At 41.0% G+C, this 26,231-nt stretch overlaps 1 protein-coding gene across 1 annotated transcript in view; it reads right to left on the bottom strand.

Moving 5' to 3' along the window:
- The window catches only part of ITK (IL2 inducible T cell kinase), a 61,063-nt gene that overhangs the window by 5,716 nt on the left and 29,116 nt on the right, over window positions 1-26,231 (bottom strand). The window contains exons 6-15 of the mRNA XM_032403459.1: window positions 23,700-23,851; window positions 19,869-19,934; window positions 15,821-15,875; window positions 6,485-6,567; window positions 4,485-4,618; window positions 4,023-4,097; window positions 1,998-2,169; window positions 1,404-1,620; window positions 398-462; window positions 189-307 (exon numbers count right to left, since the gene is read on the bottom strand). Of these exons, the coding sequence (XP_032259350.1) occupies window positions 189-307; window positions 398-462; window positions 1,404-1,620; window positions 1,998-2,169; window positions 4,023-4,097; window positions 4,485-4,618; window positions 6,485-6,567; window positions 15,821-15,875; window positions 19,869-19,934; window positions 23,700-23,851 (1,138 nt within the window). The remainder of the gene's footprint in view (window positions 1-188; window positions 308-397; window positions 463-1,403; window positions 1,621-1,997; window positions 2,170-4,022; window positions 4,098-4,484; window positions 4,619-6,484; window positions 6,568-15,820; window positions 15,876-19,868; window positions 19,935-23,699; window positions 23,852-26,231) is intronic.

The raw sequence follows: 26,231 nt of genomic DNA, 5'->3' as shown, positions 1-26,231 counted from the left end.
AGATCTCCAAGAACAAATGCAAAAATGAGGATCTCTTCATAGTTTTCAGAGCCATTATCACACACAGACTCTCAGTGGGATGCCCTCACCACCCAGTCCTGGGCAAGTAGAGTTGCCTGGATTTGACAAATAAAACAGCTGCCTGGCAGTCCTTGATCATGTGGGTGTGGGGCCAGGATGACACTCACCAAATGACCACACATCTGACTTGCTGCTATAGCGGCTGAAGGAGAAGACTTCCGGGGATGCCCACTTCACCGGGAACTTGGTGCCTGTGGAACTGGTGTATTGATCATCAAGGACGAACCTGGGTAGAGAGTGGAGAAAGAATGTCTGAACGTTCTGGGGGCCTGAATCCCATTCCTGAGACTTTCCTGGCGCCACATGCCCATATTACCTTGTCATCCCAAAGTCGGACACCTTGATGACTTGGTTCTCTCCCACTAAACAGTTTCTGGCAGCCTGGAGTGGAGACAGGCAAACAAAAGGGAAAGGAAAACTGGTGGTGGATAATCAGTATAAGGAGTCTCCTATAATCTCAGTTTTTTGGGTTTCTATGTGCCACTGTACAAGGGCTTTACAGATGTTAATTAAGCTTCCCTAGTGTCCAGAAGTGAGCTCAAAAGTCAAATGTGTGATCCTTTATCAGGATGAGTAAGTTTGGTCTTTTAGCTTCATTCCTGAGATCCTAATTAGAAGAGAAATCTGTGGTGTTGTCTAACCAACGAAGTGCTCTAATGCGACTTGATGCAATAGGAAGTGTTAACATTAGGGATGATATGAAGAGACTGTCACCCATTTGACTAAAATAAGAATGTTTTGAGATTACTAATCCTCTTAAGACTATTCCTCAATAGGAAGAGTACCTAGTCCCTAATTAGTATCACAAAATTGTGCACTGGAAGAGCCCTTAGTGATAAAAGACCCCACTCTTTTTTCACATTTGAAATGTGCCTTCAAATCCCAAGGGGGATATGTTAAAATGAATATCCTGAGCTCTGACCTCCAGAGATTCTGAGGATGGTTTTAGCGTCACTCCAATGTGATTGTGGTAAATCCTTGGATAACAGTTTGAGAAAAACTGTGCTTGTCCATTTCCCTCACTTTACCAAGAGGAAACCGAGGCACAGAGAGGTTAAAGAGAGGCCATAAGCTTCATTTTGGAAAAATGTAAACTCAGACTCAGAGGGTACAAGTCAGAAACAAGGCTGGGATTAGAGCCCAGATCTGAGTCCTACTAGGACATCGCCTAGTCGGTGGAAGAAGAAAGAATTTGAGAGTGGAAGGGAGATGGTCTGTGACTTGTTATTTATCAACGTATTCCCAGTCTGGGTAGCTCCACATTTCAGTGGGACATAGCCCTTCATCCCAGACCTACAGATGTTGGCCCTGCATCCTCTTACCAGGTCTCTGTGGATGACACATGCCTCCTCCAGGTACGCCATGCCCTCACACACGTCCAGGCACATGCCCAGCAGGGTTTCTGCAGCAAAGAGTCCCCGCTGGCTGCGCAGGTAATCCGACAGGCAGCCGTGCTCCATGAACTCGAACACCAGGCAGATGGGAGCCTGCTCTAGGCACACCCCATACAGCTGGACCAGTTTGGGGTGAGAGAGTTTCCTGGAGGAAAAAGGCAAGGGATGAGATGGTCTAAATTCAGTCTCCCAAAAATGCACTCCCTCTCCAAAACAAAAACAACCTGAAGGATGGTGAGAAGTCAGATGGTATGTGCGAGGATGAATGGAGGCCGGTGTGGCTGGTGCATTGTGGACCAGAGGAGAGATGGGGAGGGGATGAGACTGGGGAGCAGACAGGGCAAGACCATGACAGGCCTTGTAGACCATGGTGAGGAGTTTGATTTTATTCTCCATGCCACTGGAAACCATCACTAGATTTGAGGAGCAAGGTGGCGAACATGGCATCAAAATGGTATGTAAAGAACAGCACAGAACATCCTCCCCAAGACATCTTGGCATACTCTTGTTTTGGCTACTCACATCATGACTTCAGCCTCCTCTATGAAGTCCTCTTCTGACATAGCCCCTTCTTGAATGGTTTTGATGGCCACCTTGTCCTTGTTGAGCCAGTAGCCAAGATGCACCAACCCGAACTGCCCACTGCCAATCTCCTGCACAAAAGTGAGCTCTGAGGGATCAATCACCCATTTCCCTGGAAAAGAGAGAGAGGGTCTTCCAGGGGTGGCAAGCAGTAGATATGAGGTATAGGGCTACAAGGAGACTATATATAGCCCTAGATAGCTTGTTACTTTATTGTTAATATAACCCAAAGATGGCAAATAGTATAAGCTTTAGGTAAATAGGTAAAATTATTATCTTCCCCCCAAATAATAACATAGTATATGCATTTAAAACCATGAAAAATGTATGTGGGGGGAGATTATATGGAAGGAGGAAGGAAAGTGGCATTAATCAAGATATCAAAGAAAATAAATGAAATGGTTCTTGTAATGTCTCAACTATTTTCTATTCCTGATTGAAAATATTTTATTGCCATTTTTCACACAGAGCAAATTTCACTTGAGCTGATCATTCATTCATTCATTCATTTATCCACCAAGTGCCTCCACAGCACTCTGTTTGGCCATAGCAGGGGTTGGGAGTAAGGATCCCAAGGGGTCTGGTACAGAGGTACCTGCCAGCACAGTCTGGTACCTGGTAGGCTCTCAAAACACGTACAGTAAATGAATAAAAGGAATCTGATTCTCAATTTTTACATTGACAAGATGAGCGGGTTCATAAAATAATCTCTGAGATCCCATCCAGCATGGATATGTTAAGATTCTACAGTTATTAGAATTACCCTAGTTTTATAAGGAGACTAAAGAGGCATTACCCTTTCCTGGCACTTGGCCCTAGTACCACAAACAGCTCAATTTCTACCTCTTTGAGTCAACAGAAAATAGTGCTGAGTTCCTGTTGTGTAACAGATATGGTGCTAGTTAGGGATGGAGGGCCCATGGCAGTGTTTCTCAAAGTATGACTCTCTAATCACCTGTGTCAAAATCACCTAGAGCATTTGTTTAAAATGCAGACTCCAGGATTCCATTATCAGGGACTGTGTTTTGGTAAGTGTTAGGTAGTGTCCAGGAGCCAACATTCGTTTTCTTTTCTTTTTAAGATTTCTTTATTTTGGGGGGGGAGGGGGTGGAGCAGTGGAGAGACAGTCTTAAGCAGACTCTGCGCTGAGCACAGAGCCTGATGTGGGGCTTGATCTCACGATCCTGAGATCATAACCTGAGTCGAAATCAAGAGTTGGACGCTTAACTGACGGTGTCACCCAGGTGCCCCCAGGAGCCAACACTATTACTAAGCATCCCAGATGACTTAGATATACTCTGGAGTCTGAGAACCACCCATCTAGGAGACACAAAATGAAAATTACTCCAGCCTTCTCCTCGACCAGCACAGTTTAAACCAGGGGATGGAAACTCAAATGCCTTTATGTTCCAGGCAGATAATAAAAAATGAGGGTGGCAGTTCCAAAGGATAATAGGGAGTAACAGGGCTTACGGCACTGGAGATGCAAACTTCGCCTAAAGGCACTGAAAAAAAATTAACACCATGTTATGCAGACAAACACTTCTGAATGCTTCCAGCTTCCAGCCCTTGGAATGGAGCATATCCAGCAAACTAGATGATACAGAAGTTCTAGAAGATAGGTGGGAATATGGTCCTAAGGCATTATTTTCTAATATTATTTTCCAATAGCATTTAGTAGAGTGCTGTGTACAGAGTAGGTATTCAATAAACATTTCATTGAGGAACTCTTAAGTAAAACCAATGGACACTGATTTGACATGGATAAATGTGCTCATATATACATCTCTCTTACACACTTTGTAAATATTCCTTTGTGCACATCATCTCCAGATATATGGTGGACCTGTTATAATGGTTATTTTAAGTCTGGGGAAGAATTAGGTCCATGGGAAGTCCATTCAGAATTTGCCCCAGACCTTTAGGGATGTGCAAATACAAAACATTGCTGACTGCACTGCTTACCATATCTCAGTCCTGCTGTGACCGGGGCTTTCTGCCTCCAGGAACAAACTGGATACCGGAGTCTAGTGACCAGACCTGGGTTGATTAAAAAGTGAAAGGCAGTAGTTATTGCTTTACTGTAGCAACTATTCAAGCTACATCACCAGCAAAAATATAATCCAATGCAAAAGCTATTTTTATTCTGGAAAACAAATCCCAAAGCCCAGTCACTGATATTACACCCCCTCCAACAAGAGTGATAAATACAGATGGGTAGGTGGTGAAATCCCATGAGTCTAAAAACAGATTTGCTAATGGGAAATATGTAATATGATCAAATATTTGGCATCCTTTTCTATTTGGAGATTTAGTTATTATTTATGGTCAGCTTGTCTGGGATGAAGAAACCCGGTGGGGTGGTTGTCATTTTTCTCCAAGTTCCCCTGCGAGGGTTCCCCTCTGGCCTCGTCCTTTAGATCTCACCTCCTCCATTATGTTGGTGATAATTGATGAGGAGAGGGATGGAGTCAAACACATACTTCTCAGCCACATAGTATCGCTTGGGGTTGTCATTTGTTTCTTTGATGTGATAGTGCTTTATACAGGGGTTGTTCTCACTGAAACAAATGAAACATATATGCACTGATTATTAACAAGCAATATTTAGACACAAAAATGTCTACTGGTATCAGATTCCTATTAGCTTTGTTTTTTACCCTCTCAGAAGGATGGCAGGTACATTTCAACTCGTGTGTCAGTCTTGACAGGGTGGCCCTGGGGGCTGAAGTAAGAAGGACTCTGAGGCTGCATTTAGACCCAATTAGAATCAGTGCCATGATGGGTTGGTGATGCTTCTTCTATGGCCATGAAGTGGGGAATGGTCTTGTGTGTGCTCCATGCTTGCCTCCTCTGCTTGTGGATTTCACTAACTGTCAGCAGACGGTAAGGGAGCACTCTGGACCCTTAGTACTACGTGACTTTGCAGAGCAAAGAGTTAACATAGCAGCTCTGAATGCTCTCTTTAGAAAGGCCTGCTTGCAAGGCTGGCCCATGGCTGGCATCTGAGAATTTGGATTTTGGGAGGGCTCTCGCCATTCTCTAACTGATAAGGATGGCTCCCTGTTCCTAAATTGTTTGTATAGCATTGTGGTTTATGTTCAATGCCTGCTTTTCTTCTGGGACTCTGGAATTTTGCTATATGCTAGGCAGAGGATGCCTAGGTGACCAGCCCCCAATGAGAACCTTAGGCACTGAGTCTCTCATGAGCTTCTCTGGTAGACACCATTTTACCCCTGTTGTCAAAGCTTATTGCTGGAGGAATTAAGCATGTCCTGTGTGACTCCCCTGGGAGGGGACTCTTGGAAGCTCCATGTTTGGCTTCCTCTGGATTTTGCACCATGTGTTTTTTCCCTTTGATGTTTTTGCTTTGTACTCTTACACTACAATAAATCTTAACCTTGAGTGTGACTGACTATATGCTGAGTCCTGTGAGTCTTCATAGTGGATCACTGAACCTGGAGGTGGTCTTGAACACCCTCAGCATAAACTTTATTTCTCATTCCTTCTCCATAATATCTTATGGAGCTGCAGGTCACTGTCCTCACTGTCCCCAGCCGTGGAAGAGGCACGGCCCCTCTGTGATGCGCATCTTCTTTCCCATCCCTGGGCAGCACCCTTCTTCTCCATCACCCGTCTAGACCCTGCTCTTGCTCTGAGTCTTGCTCATGTCCTCATTCACCAAGAAGTGTTCCCTGAGGACACCTTCATCATTCTTTTTCTCTTTTCTCTTAATTCTTACTGGAACTTGCTCATTGCCAAACTGCTTTGTTCTTACTTATTTTTTAATTAGAAGAGAATCTGAGATCCAGATAGGTTCTTAGACATTTGTTTTACTGAGCAGGAAACTGAGGTACAGAGAGGGGCAGACAAGCAGGGTCTTGCAGTCAGCCAGCTGGAGCATGATAGTGGCTTGACCACTTGAGCTCTATTGCCTCAGGGAGGTGCCATCAGCTCTTTGAGCCTTGTCTTTTCCTATGTGGAAGGAGCATAGTAACTCCTGCCTTCAGAGCTTGTGAGGATCAGAAACAGTCTGTAACATTCTGGCACATGGTAAGGACTCAGTAAATGGTAGGTAGCTTTATTAGCCGAGCCAGAACTAAAACGTCTATCTTTGCACTTTCGGTTGAAAGTATCTTTTCTGTTAGCTGTGGGTTAAATTATAAATCATCAACTGCAGCTCAAGTATTTTCTTTCTTTAGAGCTCTGCACTCGGGGGTGCTAACTTAGATGAGAACCTGGCGTCTGGACCCAGCTCTGTTACTTTCCAGCAAAATGACTTCAGTTATGTCCTTCATCTTCCTGGCCTTGGTTTTCTCAGAGGGATCAGGGAAAGCACACCATTTCTAGCAACCCCTCTGCCTCTTGCACCGTCTGAGGTTGCTGTGTGTCTCTCCCCACTTCGCTGAGCTGACTTAGCACCATACCTTACGATGGCTTTGGTGAAAACAGACACAGTGTATGTTCCCGGGGTCCTGGAATCTCGTACCATGAAGGCTCCTTCTTTGCCCTGGAATGGTTAGAAAACACAGAGGGTTAGTGATCCCAAGAAACCAGCCTCATGCCTCCAGCTCCACTTGCTTGTCTGCAAAAGGAGGAGAGACAATAGGCCAGCTTTGCACAGAGCAGACGTTCCGCAATAATGGCTACCATTTCATTTGTTCATTCAACAGATATTTCCCGATGTCCTACCATAGATCAGAGACTTCTGGTGATGACGCGTAAGCAGGGAATAAAGACAGATAAATATAAGCTCTGCCCTTTTGGGGGTCCCCATGTGCCAGGCTCCTTACAGATGTTATCCAACCCTCACTACAACATGGCAATCTAGATTTGGTATCCTCAGTTTACTGACGAGGATGCTGAGTGCCACAGAGCTGAAGTGACTGTCTCACAATCCACAATTAGTAAGTGGCAGACCTGGGCTTTGAACCTTGAATGTGGCATGAGAGCAAAGCTCATGTTCCTTCCACTGCTCCATGATACCTCCTCTCAACACATGTTAGAAGCCAGTTCTCCATTCCCCTCCAAGGGCACAAAGCTTTCTGATCTTGAAGCTTCATCAGTTCCTTAATGGGAATGTATGTATTAGGCCCTTTCTAGAGTGCTGATTTTGCTGTGGGCAAAAGGAGAAAAAAATAACAAACAAACATGAAGTTCCTGGTCTCATGAGGGAAGTGGAAAGAAGGGAAAGCCCCAAGAATGTACTTGGGGCACACCCTTCCCTCAACAGTTTTGCCAGCGCTGATGGAAAAAGTACAAGCAAATGCATATGCCAATGTATTCACTCCTCGTGGGAACTTTAAAATCTGGACTCTGTTTTGAGTACTTCATGTCTAGCACTCTGTTCCTACCCAACTGTAAATCTGTGCTGGTAATATTTTCAAAACCTATTATTTACTTAAGTTCAACATGGTGAGGGCTACAAGTGAAGGCCAGCGAAACACATGAGCCTCATGTGTGAGCCACACATACTGGTAGCATATGGAGCAAAGGGTATACAGTTTGGAACGATGCGAGCCCCTCCATCTCCCAACCCCCAAAGTGGGTTGTCTACACACAGTGAAAACAATACACACGGGGCGCCTGGGTGGCTCAGTTGGTTAAGCGACTGCCTTCGGCTCAGGTCATGATCCTGGAGTCCCTGGATCGAGTCCCGCATCGGGCTCCCTGCTCGGCGGGGAGTCTGCTTCTCCCTCTGACCCTCCCCCCTCTCATGTGCTCGCTCGCTCTCATTCTCTCTCTCTCAAATAAATAAAAATCTTTAAAAAAAAAAAAAAAAAAAAAAACAAAAAAACAAAAAAAACCAATACACACGGATGACCATGCTAATTGTTTGACTCCTAGAATCCCAGGATGTTTAGCAGCATCCCTGGCCTCTGTCAGCTGGATGTGAGACCCTGTCAAGTGTTCGCTGGGGAGAAAAAATCACCCCAGTTGAGAACTATGGATCTGGCCTAACTCCCTATAACCCCGTGTCCCACACTTTGTTGATTATCACGATCACCTGAAGAAACTGAAGCACAGAACAAGACAAAACAAAAAAACCCAAACCAACAAACAGTTAACCATGCTTCACCCCTTACCTATACACTTAGAATCTGTAGGACTGGCACCCTGGTTCCCGAGCTTTTTAGAAGCTTGCCATGTGATTCTTATAGACATCCAGGTTTGGTCTCCATTGACTCAACTGAACATGTAGCTCTTACTTATAATTGTCCTGACTAGTAGTCTCTCTCTCTCAAAACAGCATTACATGTTAGAAAACTCACCCAGATATATAACCTGCTACCTCTAACTTGGCCCTAAACCTGCAGGGGTGTATATGTTGGGAGCAGGGGGCGGGGGGTGGCTGGGGACAACTGGCCCTTATATCATTGTGCATTCTTTTTTTTTTTTTTTTTTAAATATTTTATTTATTTATTTGACAGAGAGAGACATGGCGAGAGAGGGAACACAAGCAGTGGGAGTGGGAGAGGGAGAAGCAGGCTTCCCGCGGAGCAGGGAGCCCGATGCGGGGCTTGATCCCAGGACCCTGGGATCATGACCTGAGCCGAAGGCAGACGCTTAACGACTGAGCCACCCAGGTGCCCCTATCATTGTGCATTCTTGTCAAACCTATAATTTACCACATAAATGTGAAACACCCCAAACTCTTCTTACCTCTTCTGGGACTTCAAGGATCTATTTTGAAAATCGGAGGGGGGTGGAAGGTGGGGGAATTGCATGAAGGTGGACAAAAGGTATAAATTTCCAGTTATAAGGTAAGTAAGACCTGGGAAGTAAGGTCCAGCCTGATGACAATAATTAACAGTATTGTGTTTTCTATTTGAAAGTTGCTAAGAGAGTAGATCTTAGACATTCTCATCACAGGAGAAAACAATCTGTAACTATGTGTAGTGATGGATATTAATAAAACTTACTGTATTAATCATTTTGCAATATATATATCAATATACATATTATAATATATATAATTATTATTACAAATTATTACAATTGTACACATTAAACTTATAAAATGCGATATGTCAGTTATATCGCAATAAAACTGGGGCAAGAAAAGAAATTGAAGCTGAGACATGAATCTTCAGGCCCCTATTGCTTAGACATGCTCTTCCTACCCCAAGGCTGTGAGTTTGGGCTGCTCGGGCTGCTGCCTGAAAACAGGGGAAGAATTGAGGGAAATGCAGAAAGGTACCATGTTTCTTTTTCTAAGATATCCTCAAACAGTCCTAGTATTCTTGGTTCACATAGAATTTATTTTAGTAATTTTTTTTAAAGATTTTATTTATTTATTTGACAGAGAGAGACACAGCGAGAGAGGGAACACAAGCAGGGGGAGTGGGAGAGGGAGAAGCAGGCTCCCTGCCGAGCAGGGAGCCCGACGCGGGGCTCAATCCCAGGACACTGGGATCATGACCTGAGCCGAAGGCAGACGCTTAACTGACTGAGCCATCCAGGCGCCCCTATTTTAGTAATTTTTATTTCATGATTTTCTTTTAAATTTAAGAAATCCTTTATAATCTTTCTTGAGCAGTATATGATCTTGAGCCTATAGTTAGCATCCCACATTACCCACAATGTGTTCTGTGCAGAATCTTGGACATGGTGAGGACAGAAGAGTGCTAAACAGAGTCTTATTTTCCTTTTCTCAGATATAAATGTAAACCATTTATCCAGTGAAATATTAAAGTCTCTTTTAACATTTGCTTACAAATCCTCCTTTTAAAAACGTGATTTTTCCAAGTGTTAGAGTTTTTTCCCCTTTGGGGTCAGTAGTTTATTTAATTTCTAAAGTAAAGGTGATCTTTATGACATCAAAAATCCCAGATTAGTTCATTTGATTTTAAAATAGCTTTTGAAGCATAATTTACATACCATGAAATTCTCCCAGTTCAAATATACAATCCAGTAATTTTTAGTAAATTTATAGAGTTGTGCAACTCAATCTGATTTTAGAACATTTCCATTACTCCCCAAGTATACCTCTATTTTATTTGCATCCCTGCCACACTAATATGCTTTCTGTCTCTATAGATTTGCCTATTCTAGACATTTCAGGCAAATGAAATAATGTAATAGGTGGTCTTTTGTGCCTGGCTCCTTTCGCTTGGCATATTGTTTTCAAGATTTATCCAAGTTGTAGTGTGTATCAGTACTTCATTCCTTTTTATAGCTGAATAATATTCCATCATATGACCATACCACATTTTGTTTATCCATTCATCAATGGACGGGCATTGGGCTGTTTCCACCTTGTGGCTACTGTGAATAGTGAATTAGTGTCTGGCTTCTTTTGCTCAACATCACCTTTGTGATATTCATCCATGCATTACATGTAGCACAGTTTGTCTTCAGAGATTTTCCCCTTTTCCAAATATTGAAGCTTTTGCTCTTGCCTCATTGGAATGTGATGGGTTAAACTCAAGGCAGGAAGAAACAAAACTTCAGCAGAGGAAGATTTTATCTGCCTATCTAAGTTATTCTCAAAGGGGAAGAAATAGACCAAAAAAAAAAAAAAAAAACCAAAAAAACCCCACAACAACAACAAAACAAACCCAGAAGTTTATCAAGTGTCTATAAAGAGGGGCGTGCAAACATCTCTTCTATTTAATTAGGAATGTTTTATTGTTGTTCTTATTCTTCCAAAGAAGCCGTTATTGTTGTTATTTTTTAAAACTGTAATCAGAGTGGGGCCCAACTGTTAATGAGAGTAATCCACAGACGTGAGAGAAAGGGGAGGTAAGGTTTGCAGTCAGCTCGGCTGAGCATGGGAGGCTCAGAGCTCTTCCCCCACCATCGTTGCTCTAAGTAACATTCAGTGAGGGTGACAGGAAACTCTGGTCTGGGGCTGAGGCAGTCTAGAGTTCTGAGGAAAATGAGGCATCCAGCATGTGTGTTACCGCCTACTTCCTGTAAGGGGCTCAGAGGAAGTCACAACCACCAAGAACACTGGAGCTTAAAGGGTCTTTGCTCACATCACCGCCATGCAAAGGGGCACTGACTTATACAATGCAGCAGAAGGGTGGCCCCCATTCCTTGAGACATTTTCAAGGTCTCAGTTTACCTTTTACTAATTTACCTAGAAAAATAAAGAGGCAACAATAGGGAAAAAAAAGTCATGGAGGTGGTGAAATATATGGATGGGAATTATGGGGATGGGAGAATAGAACTTAACTCATATATTCCCTTATTAACCGTGTGTGTGCATGTACCTGTGCGTACGTGTATGTATGCACCCCTCCTCTAGCCCAGAACTATGCCACTGATTCACACTCTGAACTTGGCCTCAGTTTACTCTTCCATAACACAGATGTTCTTTAAAGGGAATTCTTATTTTACCAGCCTATAATTCTGTGAATTCCAGGTATTTCCTGATTAAATGTATGAGCTTCAGTTTCCTCATCTGTAAAATGTAAGGTTGTTGGGAGAATTAAAGCACATAGAAGATTTCCTGGAATCTACCAGAACAAGGACTGTTAGGGCTATCACTAGCCATTATTGTCACATGCTATGGTATACCATCTGTTGGAAGTATTAATTCCACTGTCTGCCTTTATCTGAGATATGCTGACATATTAAGAGTATATTTCCTTCTTTCTGCCCATAGGATTTAAAGGTGAATTTACAGAAGGTAATCTCAACACACAGGGTAGGTTACTACAAAAGACAGACTGATAATTCATAGCCTTGTCATGTGGCATTACACTTCAGGAGAATGTCTCTGACACATTCAGGAGCTGGTTGTTTTCTTCTCTTGAAACAAATCCATTATTAAGTCAACATTGCATCTTTAATGACATCTTTGAATCATAGAAATATGATAAACCAATGCCTTGGAGTAAGGCTCCTGCCTAAAATTCAGGTCACCCAACGTGTGCGATGCTGTAAGGTAAGGAATAGCTGCTCACAAGGAATTTACCCTCTACCTAAATGGGTTAAGACAGAAGAGAAACTCCTGAGGCCCGAGGCAGAGTGAGAACAGTGTCACTGGAGAAATAATGACATTGCACCATTAGGGTTCCAAGGCCAGGCCACCACATTCCATGGCCAGAGAGAGTGAAAGCATGAGAGGCTTCTCAGAGGTGGTGTTATCTGATAAATTGATAGGATGATGCAGGAGATGCTTTTCTGCAGTTCCCAAACTTGGGTAATCCCAGAATCACCTGGGTGCCACCTCCAGAGCTTCCGCCTGGTGAGGGCTGGAGTTTGGTATTTGTATTTTTAAAAAGATCCCCCAATGATGCTCATGATCAGCCAGGTTCTCTTTAAGCATGGTTGTTAATTTAAAAACATTTATGAAGCATTTGATGTATTCATTCACTCAACAACTACTTATTGAGGAACTGCCTTGTCATAAATCCAGTTTGGGATTCTAGGTGTAGCAGGAAGATAAAGCCTTTATATTCTAGTGGAGAACTATGGATGGGACAGTACATCAGGAGGTCTAGTTAATAAAAATGCATCAATCCACCTCTTCAGTGTCCTCTACTTGTTAGATAAAGAGATTGTAAACACACCCAGGAAACAATTCTGCTTTTGTTTCAAGCAGAGGACAATACAGGGACTCACTGAAGTTTGCCCTTATATTACCTAAGGCGGCAAAGAGGATTTGGTAAAGTAGTTCAGAATATGAGCAGGGAGGAATGTTTCAACTGCCCCAGCAAGCAAAATGTATTTAAGTGTCTCCAAAGTAATCCCATAAAACAGGAAACCACTTCAGCTTGTCATTCATGTGGGCTGTTTCAAGTGCGCCATGGGTAACACTTCATCAACCAACGTGTGATTGAAAATAACAAAACTGCACTTATTTAAACATTATAATTCAAGTTTTTAATTAATTTTGCAATCCTCTCAGTTCTCATCGGTCAGGTTTTACTATGTTATCCAATAACATAGGTTGGGGAACTAGGAGCTGAGCCAGCTGCCCAGGCATCACAAGTTTAACTTGAAAAAATACAGATTCCCAGGAACTAACTCTGGAGATTCTGATTCTAGGTCTGGGGCAGGGCCCACGGGGATTCTGGATTTTTAAGTTTCCCAGTGAGTCTAATGCATGGTCTCCTGGGGACCACAGGAAATGATTAAGTGCTGAGTTGATGTGCAACCAAGGAAAAACCAGGGTCCAGTCATGACTCAGCTCAATTCCTCTTCCTCCCACGAGATGTGACTCCTTAGAAACTTCTCTGAGCTCCGAGGTCACTGAAAGCCTGCCTCACGTTCATAGTTTACCTTGGATTATCCTCTAACTCTCCAGTTTGCCTTGTTTCCCAGTAGAGTCTAAAGCTTACTGAGGTCAAAGATCCTGTCTCAAGTACCCCTAAGAGCTTCATCCTGTGCTCAGCAAAATGGTAAGGTACTCGAGTTCCTAGCCAGCAAGCGTGATGAAGGAAATGGTGCACACACACTGTAGCTGAGGCGGCTGCTAACAGAGACGGCGGCCAGAACACAGGCTGCCTCTGATGCATCCCTCCCTGGTAAGCAGCGTCTTTTGGGAAATCCATAAACCACTGAACTTGCTCTCTTTGATGAGAACAAGCTGCCCAAGGGCAGAATATCTCACCTTGTCCTCTATGCTAGCTGCTTGCTAATTGGCAACTTACCTGCAGAAGATGGAGTTCACTGCTCCCAGTATGACTGTGGGTTTTCCTTCTCCCCTCCCCTTTTCCTCTTTTAGAAATTCTATTTTTGCCTTAGATGGAATGAATCAATCTGTTACCAGTTTCCCTTTCTACAAAAGTACATAGCATGCTAATAATTAACTGTATGCCTTTAAATTATTCTTTGACAATATTCATCAACCCTCCACAGTGGCTCATTCCTAACCACTGTGCAAATAGTGGCCACCATGTTGGGTGACCAGCTGTCCCAGTTTGCCCAGGACTGAGTGGGCTGGGGATTCCTGAACACAGGACTCTCAGTTTTAAAACTGGGACAGTCCCAGGCAAACCAAGATGAGTTGGTCACCCCACCCGCATTCCGTGCAGGAAAGATTTGCAATTTAATTTAAAATTCTTAAAGATAGGGTGTCTGGGTTGCTCAGCTAGTTAAGCGTCTGCCTTCGGCTCAGGTCATGATCCCAGGGTCCTGGGACTGAGTTTCCTGCTTCTCCCTCTCCCTCTGCCTGTTGCTCCCCCTGCTCGTGCTTGCTCTCTCCCACCCCCCCTCTCTCTCTCTCTCAAATAAATAAATAAAATCTTTTAAAAAATAAAATTCTTAAAGATAGGAAAACCTTCAGACCCAAACTGAGAAATGTTATATGGTGAAATGGCAGGAATAGGGTTGACATTTTGGCACAGGGAGATTAATGCTTCCATCAACTCATACCAACGGTTTACTGGTGTCACCGGTGAGGCTAGTGTTGGGTACAGGTCATTAACATCGTCTGAATATTAGGTGCACCTGGAGAGATTTTTCTCTGAATTACTAATGCCTAGATCCTACCAACTAGATATTCTGATTTAATTAATCTGGGGTGGGGCTTGGGCACAGGTATTTTTAAAAATGTTTCCCAGGGGATTCTAGTGTGCAAACAGGTCTGAGAACAACTGCTCTAGGCATATATGCTGGTAAATTCATTGATTGCTCTGTGGAAGACTTTTTCTCCATAACTCCATACATTTAGTTTCTCTGAAAGAGCTGTCAGTGTGCAATTTTTCAGTGCTACTCAAAGTGTGGTCTGTGGGTGGGCGCCAGATGGCAAATTGTTGCTGGTCCATCACCAAACAAAAAGAGAAATCGAGAGTAGGCATTTAGAAATTTTTCATAGCAGTCAGAGTAATTTTATGTCTAATGAATCTAAAGCTAATAAAAAAATTGAACTTGAATTTTTTGTGTCTTTGCTTCTTTATTTTTTCTAGTAGTTCATTTTTATTTCTTTTATAAAATGTAAGTCTGTGACAAATTGGAAATTGAAAACCAACCACAAAAATGTGATCCATCAACACAGATATTTGAGAGGCAGTGTCCTAGAATAACAAATGACCCTCTGGTCCAGGCAGAGAGGGTTCACCTTGAGTGCCAATCACCTGATGGTGGCTGCCTGCAGCCCCCTGTTGAGAAGGATCCCAAAGCCATGGACCACGATCAACTCTCTCACATAAGATCAGGAGCAAAGGATGACAGCATGAGTATTGGGTAACTGTCATTGCTGATTTAATCCAACGCTCATCCTGTACTCATTGAGAAACTAAGGTCCAGGAAGAAGAAACATCCCCCAAATCACCTACTGTGTTGGTGAGAGAGCAGGGACTGGGACCTGTACTTTCCCCACTGCACCCTGCTTTCTCTCTTCTCATCCCTCTCTCCCTTTATTCTGACATCCCTGGGCAAGATCAGTCCTGCTACTTATACTGCATGGCTGTTGAGAACCGCTGCATGAAAAATAAGTTAAAACAAGTGATGTATTTCTTCTGGACACACAACCCAACCAAGTAGTATCTAAGTCACACTCACCCCTGAGTGAGAAGCAGGCAAGGCAAACTAGCCCCATGGCCCCCCGGGGTCAGCCATCGCAGCCAGAAAGGCCACAATACCTGTTGTGACAGTTGCATGTCAATACCAAGGCCTTGAACCCTCGCTGGGTTTCTTATCCTATTATATGCTAGTTTCTATAAATCCCCAGAATATTTCCACTGGACATGAAAACCAGTGTAATCCAGTATGCCGGCTTACTGCATTGGCATAAATGATAGCATGGCTGGAAAAAAGAGCACAATTCATTTTATTTTAAGTCAAAAGGTAGGTTAAAGGAGACTTACTGTGTCCAAAAGAAGTTTTTCAGCTTTGTCTCGGCTGATACTCTTATTGTACCACCTGAAAGCAGGAAAAAGTCATATGTCAATGACAGTTAAAAAATTTTTATTATTTACTTGTAAAAGATAATGCTAGAAAATGATCTGGTCTTTTTCTGTCTGTACCAGTGCTTCCAACTTAAAAACAAAGGCACGAACCATTTCCAGGTAATAAAATGTTTAATTGGAAGGGAACAAAGGAATCAGAATTGGTAAAGTGTCAATAATTTTTGAAGCTGGGTTTTGGGTATATGGAGGTTTATTATATTATTCTCCTTACTTTTGTGCAAGTTGGAAATTTTCCATAATAAAATTTTAGAAAACCTTCATCTTCTCCATTTCATAAGTCAGTGGGTGGTTTTGAGTAGGATGATGCTAGGACAGCTATAAAAACTGAGCACACATTTGAAAGTTTAGGCTTGTAAAGCAATTGCAGTATTTTCCTCTTTTAGATTGGTTTTCAAGATCTTCTGCAAAGTGATTATATTATTTTTATAATTTTGGGGTCTGGTGAAAAAAAACCCTAAAAAGTGGTAAGAAGAATATGAGTGATTTTTAGAGGTGAGGTTTTTGAATGTTGCTGGTAACACTTGAGCCACATCCTGGCTTCCCTGGCTACTTATTAGATAAGAGGAGTTAGAAAGATCATCACTTACAATCAGTTTTAGGAAAGTATAAGCCCCAGAGAAGTTCCGGGGGGGGGGGAAGGGACACTACTCATCAAACTCGTGTGGCTATTAGAAAGTAGCTACAAATAAGGGAATTAATGGAGCCACCTGAACTTTTGAACATCATGCAACTGAGTGGTACTTTATACCTCAGTGGGCTCTTGTAACTTATCTAGCTGAGGGATGGCAAATAGGCTTCATCTCATGCGCAAGCTCTGGTCAATTAGTCGTAGCTGCCTAAAGCTGTGCACCTGAGCTCAGTAGGTAAGTGTGTCACGATCTAAGAGTGACGTCTACCCTGAGTTCAGGAATGGGGAGCGAATGCCAGCTAGAGTTCCTCCTTCAACTTGTCTGACCCTTCATTTTAAGGGAAAGGGATCTGAGATCCAGCCTGGTGAGGAAACTCGCCCAAGGTTATGCCCCCAAATCAGGACAGGAGACCTGAAGCCAATCAATGGATGTACCAAACCATGATTATGCTCCCAGATGGTACATTTTTGAGTTCTTATGCAGACGTCACCTGAAACTAGACAATATTAAGTTCAAGGATAAAAAATCATCATATTGGGTATTTTATATATATATATATACTTATATATATATAAAGTATATATATAAGTATATATATAAAGTATATATATAAGTATATATATAAGTATATAAAAGTATATATAAAGTCTGGATGTTTGCTTGTGAGTCATTTTATTCTCTAGCTGTGATCCCATAATCTGAAAATGCAAACCGACAGTATGTAGAATAAATAGGGCTCACAGACTGTTTTGCTTATATGGTCTAGTGTTTTGTTTTGTTTTGTTTTGTTTATGAACTAAAATACCTTCGGGAGGGGGAATACACTTTTTTATTTGCCTCAGGCTCCACCATTCTCTAGTGCTTTATACTCTGCTGGAATTTTGAGTTTGTTCCCTCTATCATAAATGACGAGATTCTGATTAAAAGCAAAAACAAAACGTCCCAGCCTAATGATCATTTGAAATAAATGCCTATTTTTTTCCCTAAAGGCATTGGCTATAAAAAAATGAAAGGATTTTATTTAAGCATATTTCCTACATGTTTCATTGCAGCTCAAGTATTCTTGGAACTGATGACTCTTCTGTTAGCTGAGGGAGGGGCTACTCACACATACTTGATCAAAGCCAGTCTCAGGTTGAGAGACTCTTCAGAAAATGATAGCTCTTCACTACAGAGTCTATTAGAATTTCAGCAACAAATAACTTGACCACATTTGAACTAATAAGAGCCCAAATGAGTTAATAGAAGTCTTCATTAGCTAATATTCTTCAACCCTGGTATCTTACATTTGGAGAGGACTTAAACATTTTTTGTTTTTAAATAATTTCAAATGTATAGAAAAGTTATAAAATACTATTAAAGAATTCCCATATACACTTGACCCAGATGAACTAATTTCTGACATTTTACATATTTGCTTTACCATTCCCTCTGAATATATATATATATTTTTTCCAAACCATTTGAGAATAGACTTTTACTCCTAAGTACTTCAATATGTATTTCTTTTAAGATTTTATTTATTTGTCAGAGAGAGAGAGAGAGAGAACAAGCAAGGGGAGCGGCAGGCAGAGGGAGAGGGAGCTCAATCCCAGGACCCTGGGATCATGACCTGAGCCGAAGGCAGACGCTTAAAGGCTGAGCCACCCAGGAGCCCCTTCAGTATGTATTTCTAAGAAATAGAATATATACTTATATACCTATATAAAAATGGTACAATTACCAAAATCAGGAAATTTAACATTGATGCAATACTATTATCTAATTTCAGACTTTATTCAAATTTCATCGGTTGTCCCAATGATGTGTTTTGTCATTTTTTTTTTTTTTAGAGAGGGAGAGAGAGAGTGGTGGGGGGAAGGGGCAAAAGGAGAGGGAGAAAGAGAATCTTAAGCAGGTTCTATGCCCAGCATGGAACCCAAAACACGGCTTGATCTCACAACTCTGAAATCATGACCTGAGCTGAAATTAAGAGCCAGACGCTTAACTGACTGAACCACCCAGGTGCCCTTGTTTTTTTTTTTAATGGCTCAAGATCCAATCCAGGATTACTAGTCCATTTAATCAACACTCATCTCCTTAAGCTCCTTCAATGTGGACCAATTTCTCAGCCTTTTGTGTCTTTTATAATATTAACATTTTTGAAGAGCACAGGCCAATTATTTTGTAGAATATGGATTTGCCTGTTATTTCCTCATGATGAAACTCAGATTACGCATGTCTGGGCAGGAATATCCAGAAGTAATGTTGTGTCCTTCTCGGTGCATCACATCAGGAGGCTTGGGATGTCTGTTTAGACATCATTGATGTTTCTTGCCTGAATTAGTTGATACTTTGAGTTACAAATGGTGATTTTTAAATGTGATCATCCTTCTACATTCATTAGCTGGCACTCTATGGTAAGAAAGAACTTTCTCGTTTATTTATTTATTTACTTACTTACCTATCAAACTATCTGCTTGTTATCGATTCTTATTTTACTCAACGGACTGTAGTCCATTACTGTCGTTACTTATTTTGACACTCAAATTGTCACATATTTGGCCAGAAGGAGCAATTTTAAGCTTCTTTGCCCTTTCACAAGTCCACATCATTAAAATATTTTGGAGGGCAGTACTTCTTTACTTTCTGGTGCAAAGTGTTCCAAGTTCATCCTGTTCTTTCCCTGCCTCGACTCTGAATCCCCAAGCCGTTTCTTCAAGAACTCTATTTTAGTGGGAAGCGCTATTTAGAAAGGAAGATCTGTGAACACAGTGCTGTTGTGGTGGCTATGAGGCTATTGTTCCTGGACCCTCCAGCAGCTGAGCTGGGGAGCATACGTACATGGTGAGTACGTTGTCCACTACAATTGGATTTTATTAAACATTAAGTAGTTCCATTAAAATTATATCCATGTGGACTCTTCTCTAAGTGACAACTTGAAATAAACAATACAAGCCAAGCAGATATTTAATACCTATTTGTCTGCTATTTTGGTATTGGAAGTATTGCCTTAAAGCGTGTTTTAAGTGAGTTTGTATTTGATCAGTGTTCATACTGTTTTCTTCCTTCTCAAGTAAGACCAAGATTCCCGGAAGAATCTTTTCCTTTTACCACAATCTATGTGCATATCTTAGAGTCATCTCTTTGATAAAAGGGGAGGTGAGTACATATATCGGCCCCCTTCTTCTATTTAAATTGTTCCTCTACTGTTTACTTAGGGATCAAAGCACAAGAAAAAAAAAATGCCTGGTATTTTTATAATCAACCAATAATTTATTCCTAATCTAAGGAGGACCTTAGTACCATATTTTTAGAAAACAAAGAAAATATCTTACTCATAAGTTTCCAGGCTATTTGGAGATTTTTCCACCAGATAACTGCTCGGTACATATCCTTCATGCCTGTTAAAAGAGAAATTCATGTTTAGACTATTATAGGACAAATTTTCACATCTCCATTTTAGAGGTGGTTCAATCCGTTAAAAGTCATTTAAAGATGGGGGAGTCTTACATTATTTGGCATTCATGATAAGACATTTTAAAGTTTTAGAATAAAAGAGTTGCTAAAAATAACAAAAATCTGCCATCTGTTAAAGGCAATAGATTTCACCACTAAAATGTGAACCATAATAAATAAGCATTTAAGCATTGTTGCTCTCCTCGTTGTGAAATTTCCTCTAGTGGAAAAAAGATTAATGTTCAGTCTCTATTTTCTATAAGGAAACATTTTCTTTGGGGTGTGACAATCAGTATTTTTTCCACTTTAGTGCTACCATTTTATAGTCAAGAACCCAAAATAATTAAAATATAAAAAATCACTTTCCAACCACAGGTCCCAAAAGATACTGCCAGTCAGCATTATAAGCTTTTAATTCAAGGCCTCCCTAATATGTTGTTGTTGTTAGTTGAACTCCTTCAGACACAAATGGTAAAACATGACAAAAAAGAATAGAGTCACGCTGGATTTAGAGGTAGGAGCTTCTTTTGAGCAGGAATACATAATTGTGCATAAACAAAGACATATGGATAAGGAGACTAATCAGCACATCAAAATACTTTACATTTGTGTGTGGTCTTGTATTTTTCAAAGCATGTTCACATTCATTATTGCATTTAATACTACAAGGTGAAAACAGTGTCTCTTTTACTCTCTGGGCCTCTGGCTCCCTCTCTGTAAAATGAGGGCCTTAAACTAGATTCCACATAAAATTCCTCCCAACTCTGCCAATCTATAAAAAGATGCCTGAGAGTTTCTTGCTCTTTACTTCATAAAGCATATTTTAATTTTTATATAATAAGGCCATTTTTCAATCTGGTGATGGTGCTTAATGAGGAATGCATAATCTATTTTACAGAATTGTTTTGAGGAGTAAAGAAATCAAGAATGGGGATGCCAAATATGGGAAGATTGTCTCATATCCTGTGCCCATGGCTGACATTGCTAATGACATTGCTAATCATGACATGCTTCCTTTGGAGAACTGAACACCCAGCTTCGGAATCATCCCTGATATGGTGCTCAAGGCAGTCTGTGCCAATTGATAGAAGTCAAGTTATTCTAAAATTTGCTATTTCTTTAATATCTGTCTTTTGGAATCCACTTGATTTTGTCTGGTTTTGCCACACCATATGTTTGCAATTCCAGTACTAGGTCAAATATAATTTTTACTTTCAAATAGAATAACTGTGTTCTAATATGCCAACCACATAACATTATGTGATAATATGATTATCACAAATGGTGATTCTCTTCATTTGTATGTGGATGTAGAATTTACAAAGCTCCTTTCACTTTTAGCATCTCATTGATTCCCTCAACCCTGTAAGATAGACAGAGCTGATATTATCATCTGTGTTTCATAGATAAGGAAATGGATGCCCAAAGTTTAAGTGACTTTTCCAAAGACCTACAACAAGAGCAGCTGATACTAAAGTCTGAGGCTTCTGTCGCCCCATCTTGTGTACTTTCCACGATACTGCATTATTACAAAGCACACTGGGGAAATTCCCGAAACACCAATTAGATTCTAGGGTGTCCTCTTTGATGGCCTTTGAAGTGCAGAGCTGAGTATTTCCATAGGCCACTGAACAAAGGGTAAACTGTCATTTGGGGAAGTGAAACCTAGGAGAAGAAATTTCCTGGCACATTAGGTGTGCTAAATAAATGTCAGTTGACTGGAGGAGTGAATTTCTGAATAAGTTCTTCTGGTGTTTGTAGAACCGGGCAGTCTGTTTCTGATATGGGACTCCTTATAATAGGCAAAGAGAAGGTGATGTGATAGGCCTCACTTGCCTCCACGAGTCAGCTAGAGAGGGAGGTTCCACATGAGGTGTTTTGGGGTCTGTTCCTAGCTAGCCAGCAACACTGGCTCCTAGACCACAGTCCTTGATTGCACCATATTTTACACGCCTCCCTCACTCTCCCTGTAGTGGTGTCAATAAGGCTACTTAAAGAGAAGGCGCTTTGACAAAACAAGTTTTGATCTATGTAAAAAGTAAAGCCTTAACCCTAAAGATACTTGTGTGCCTCCTTTTTTACTCATCAGATTAGCTTTTTTTTTTTTTTTTAAGGTTAGTGATACCCAGTGTTGACACTCCCACACACTGTTGGTGGGTAGTGGGAATGTAAATTTGGCAACATTTCTGAGGGAATTATCTACCTAAATTGAGACATGCTCTGACTCAACAGTTCCATAGTTAGAAATATGAGATAAATATTTTTTCAAAAGAAAAATATATTTTTAAAACTATATATGTTGCAATTTTTTTTCAAAAAATTGCCCAGAAACATGAGCATGAGCAATATGAGATCTTCATTGTGGCTTTGTTTAAAATAACAAAGAAAACAAACAATTTGGAAACTAAATATCCTACCATTTAAGATCATTCAAATATTTATAATACAAGCACACCTTCCAAAACTATGCAATTATTTAAAAAATAAATTTGTATCGCTGATATGAAAAGATCTCCAAGATATATTACTAAAGGTCAAAAGCAAGGTGAAGAGCAGAATGAATCACCTTTATGTGAATGAAAAAAAAAGGATTCATTTGTGTATGTATAAATTTTTTGTTTGGGATACATAAGAAAGTGTTAATAGTGATTACTTTTGGAATTGATATGGGGACAAATGGAGGTTGGATTTTTATTTTTTTTAAATAAAACATCGATTTAGGCCATCCAACACTGCAGTGATGGAGTCTTTTCTTTTTCTTTTTTATATTTTTAAATCAGTAATAACCTCATGCTTTAAAAATGTATAAACCTGTAATATTAATATACAAGGATGTTCATTGCAGGGTTGTTAATATCTGCAATATATTGGAAATAACCTGAGAACCCAGCAAGGGAATTGCTCAATTGTGGTATACTTTTGTGTTAGATTTATGCAACCATTGAAATCATATTCTGGAGAATATTCCAGGGCTTGGGTAAATACCTCTGACATATGAAAAGGAAAAACTAAAGCCTTATAAAACAATATGAATCTGATGCCTTAAAACTAAGTACTAGTATCTAAGTCATATATATCCCAGAGCATTCTGAAAGTTAACAAAAGTAATTTTGTTGTATTTCAGATCAGAGAAGGGCTCATAAGATTTTTTTTTTTTTCATTCAGAACTCCCATAGTGAGCAACTGGTATTAGCACAACTCAACTTTCTCCCTGAATCATGTAGATGGCTAGTTCAAAGACTGGTAGTGTAGCTAAGTCTTTAGTATCTTCTTCCTGATGCTTCTTAATATAACCACTAATCTGTACCATTTCCACATGCTTTTTCTTTTCACTGAAAATAGACACTTCACAATGGGATGTGCCTTCAGTCTCATCTAAACACTCAAGAACAATAGTGCTTCCTTGTAGAACAAGCTGCCAATCTCCTACTCTATGGATGTTAGTGAAAAAACCCAGGGAATTTTTAGATGGGCTTGGGGGCTGGGAGTGCTTGTTGGGGAGCGAGCATAGCAAGTGACCACCTCCACCACTTCTGAGAAGTGGAAAGATCCCCTCAACCACTTCTGCCTTCCTCTTTCTTTTACCTCTGCTCTCCTCTCCTAACTCAGCACAATGGTCATGCTGATGGAGGCAGGACAAATCATTCCAGTGTTTTCTCTATTCTCACCTACCCTCAAGCCCTGGGACAGCAACCACAAAGATGCCTTACCCATTCCTGTCCTGTACTCTCCACCAGTGAATCTCGGAACTGTCCAGCAGGTAGTACTCCTCATTGCGTTGTAGCATGAGCTCCTGTGGATCGTTTGTTTGGTAGTCATACAAGGCAATGACAATGGTTTCTTCATGTTCCCGAAGTGATCGCTGGAGGAGGTAGAAAACAAAACCAAGCGATGACATAGAAGGAGAGGTAAACTGCAGAACAAGGTCAACAAGTCCCTAAATTATAACTTGCTCCTGGTTCTATGCCAGGTCAATACACCAGTTCCTATAATCCATTGGGTATTTGCTGAAACCACCCGCCTTCTCTAGTTGGCTTTCTTTATGACTTAAGACTGTAGTGCTGAATATGACACAAAGACAATCAGTACCTGGAATTCTTTGCCCCTCTCATTCTGTGTGCTGAATTTTGACCACAGTGAATTCCAAGCAGCTACATGCTTTTCATAAAAGTCTGTTGGTCACATGTTGCAGCCTCTCTACTGGCAGCATCATATTCTCGATGAAAGTGCTGCAGTCACTGCTAAGTTATTCAGTACATGCTTTTCTGATTTGACTTGCGGGTTTGTCCAGATCCGTAGGATCATAGACTCCTGGAGCTGGAATGCCTCTGAGAGATCATTCAATCCATTCTTCTGTTTAGAACGGGGAAACAGAGGCCCAGATGGGGAAATAGATATGGCTAAGATTAACCCTTGAATTAATCTTAATGCTCTCTCTACGATAGCACATGGACTTCCTTCTTCCTCTTAGGGGCTCTCTTGCCTAAATCTACTTCTCAGTACCTTTTTAAGGATGATATGTTGAAGACATGAAGAAGAGATGATAAAGCAAACAATTGTGGAAGTTCAGGAAGGGCACACTTGCTACAGTTTGGCAGATTTTGTGAGACAGTAAATATGGAAGAGATTGAGATTACTGGTGGAGATGAGATTTGGTGTTGAGAAGCCAGTTTCTTTCTTTTTCTTTTTCTTTTTTTAAAGATTTTATTTATTTGACAGAGAGAGACACAGCGAGAGAGGGAACATAAGCAGGGTGAGTGGGAGAGGGAGAAGCAGGCTTCCCACTGAACAGGGTGCCCGATGTGGGGTTCGAACCCAGGACCCTGGGACCATGACCTGAGCCGAAGGCAGACGCTTAATGACTGAGCCACCCAGGTGCCCTGAGAAGCCAAAGTTTCTATGAGCACATTGAAGCATTTGGTGGTATAAAAATCCTGGAGATCTAGAAAGAAAAGCTTGTTGTACTGATGTAGTATGTCATCCCAGCTGAGCCCAGTTTAGGATTTGAAGTCTAAATATAGGTGGAGCTCATGAGATGGTGTATTGGAGTACTGCAGATAAGAGTCAATGGGACTGAGGCTTTCACCCCAAGAGCTAATGGAGGAAGGATTTATATTCAAGGGCACCTGAAGATTGCGGAGGGCTATGACATCATGGTATTCATCCCATTATAGGCCCAACTAATTGATCAATCCCTATGAAAAGAAAGCTAAGAGCAAGGTTCCCAAACCATGGTGGTAGCTTTCCATAGGGAGCATCTTGGACATCTATGGGGATGTTTTGAACGTCAGAAAGGTTTAGGTGTGCTGCTAGCATTTAATGGGAGAGAACCAAGAATGCAAAAAATCTCGGCAGTATCCCACATCCTGTACAACTTTTGAAAGTCCTATTAGACATTCATGTGGTGAGAAACCTGCTTATAATAATAATGTATAATAATACTCTGAGCCTAGATCCTACCTCTACCCTATATAGTTGGGACTATGGGGGAAACCATCTGCAAGCCAGAGGTGACTTCCCCAGAGATAGCTTGGTACCACCTAAATCTTATAAGTCAGTATATTAGATCAGTCTTTCTCCCTACTTCAATGTGCTCCAGAATCACCTAGAGGTTTATTAAAATGCAGATTGCTGAGACCCTCTTCCAGAGTTATGAATACAGTAGGTCTGGGGTGGGGCCTGAGAATTTACATTGCATTTCTAACCAGCTCCCAAGTGATGCTGATACTGCTCGTCCAGGGACCACACTTTGAGAACCACCGCTTGAGTTAAAGACCACCACTCCAGAAGCTCTGCTGCCTACTAGCTTAACTACTAAGTTGTTGCATGGCCTTGGAAAAGACTCAAAATCTCTCTTGGGACTTGATTTCCCAAGCTTTAAAACGTGAATAAAACTATAACCCTCTGAAGTGGCTAGAACAGACAATGAGGAAAGGAGGTACATTCATATATATGTATATATATATATTTAATATATAAAGATGTATATATATGTATATCTTTGAAATAGTAAAAGTGTGGAAGTACTTTGAAAAATATAAAATATTATCAAAAGTAAGGTGTGGAGTAAATATACAATTTTATTTTATTTTATTTATTTATTTTTTTTTTAAAGATTTTATTTATTTATTTGACAGAGAGAGACACAGTGAGAGAGGGAACACAAGCAGGGGGAGTGGGAGAAGGAGAAGCAGGCTTCCCGCTGAGCAGGGAGCCCGATGCGGGGCTCGATCCCAGGACCC

Source organism: Phoca vitulina, unplaced genomic scaffold (genome assembly GCF_004348235.1).
Source record: "Phoca vitulina isolate PV1807 unplaced genomic scaffold, GSC_HSeal_1.0 scaffold6, whole genome shotgun sequence".
Lineage (NCBI taxonomy): Eukaryota > Metazoa > Chordata > Mammalia > Carnivora > Phocidae > Phoca > Phoca vitulina.
Note: the sequence above shows the minus strand (reverse complement) of the source record. Positions and strands in the feature narration are given on the sequence as shown.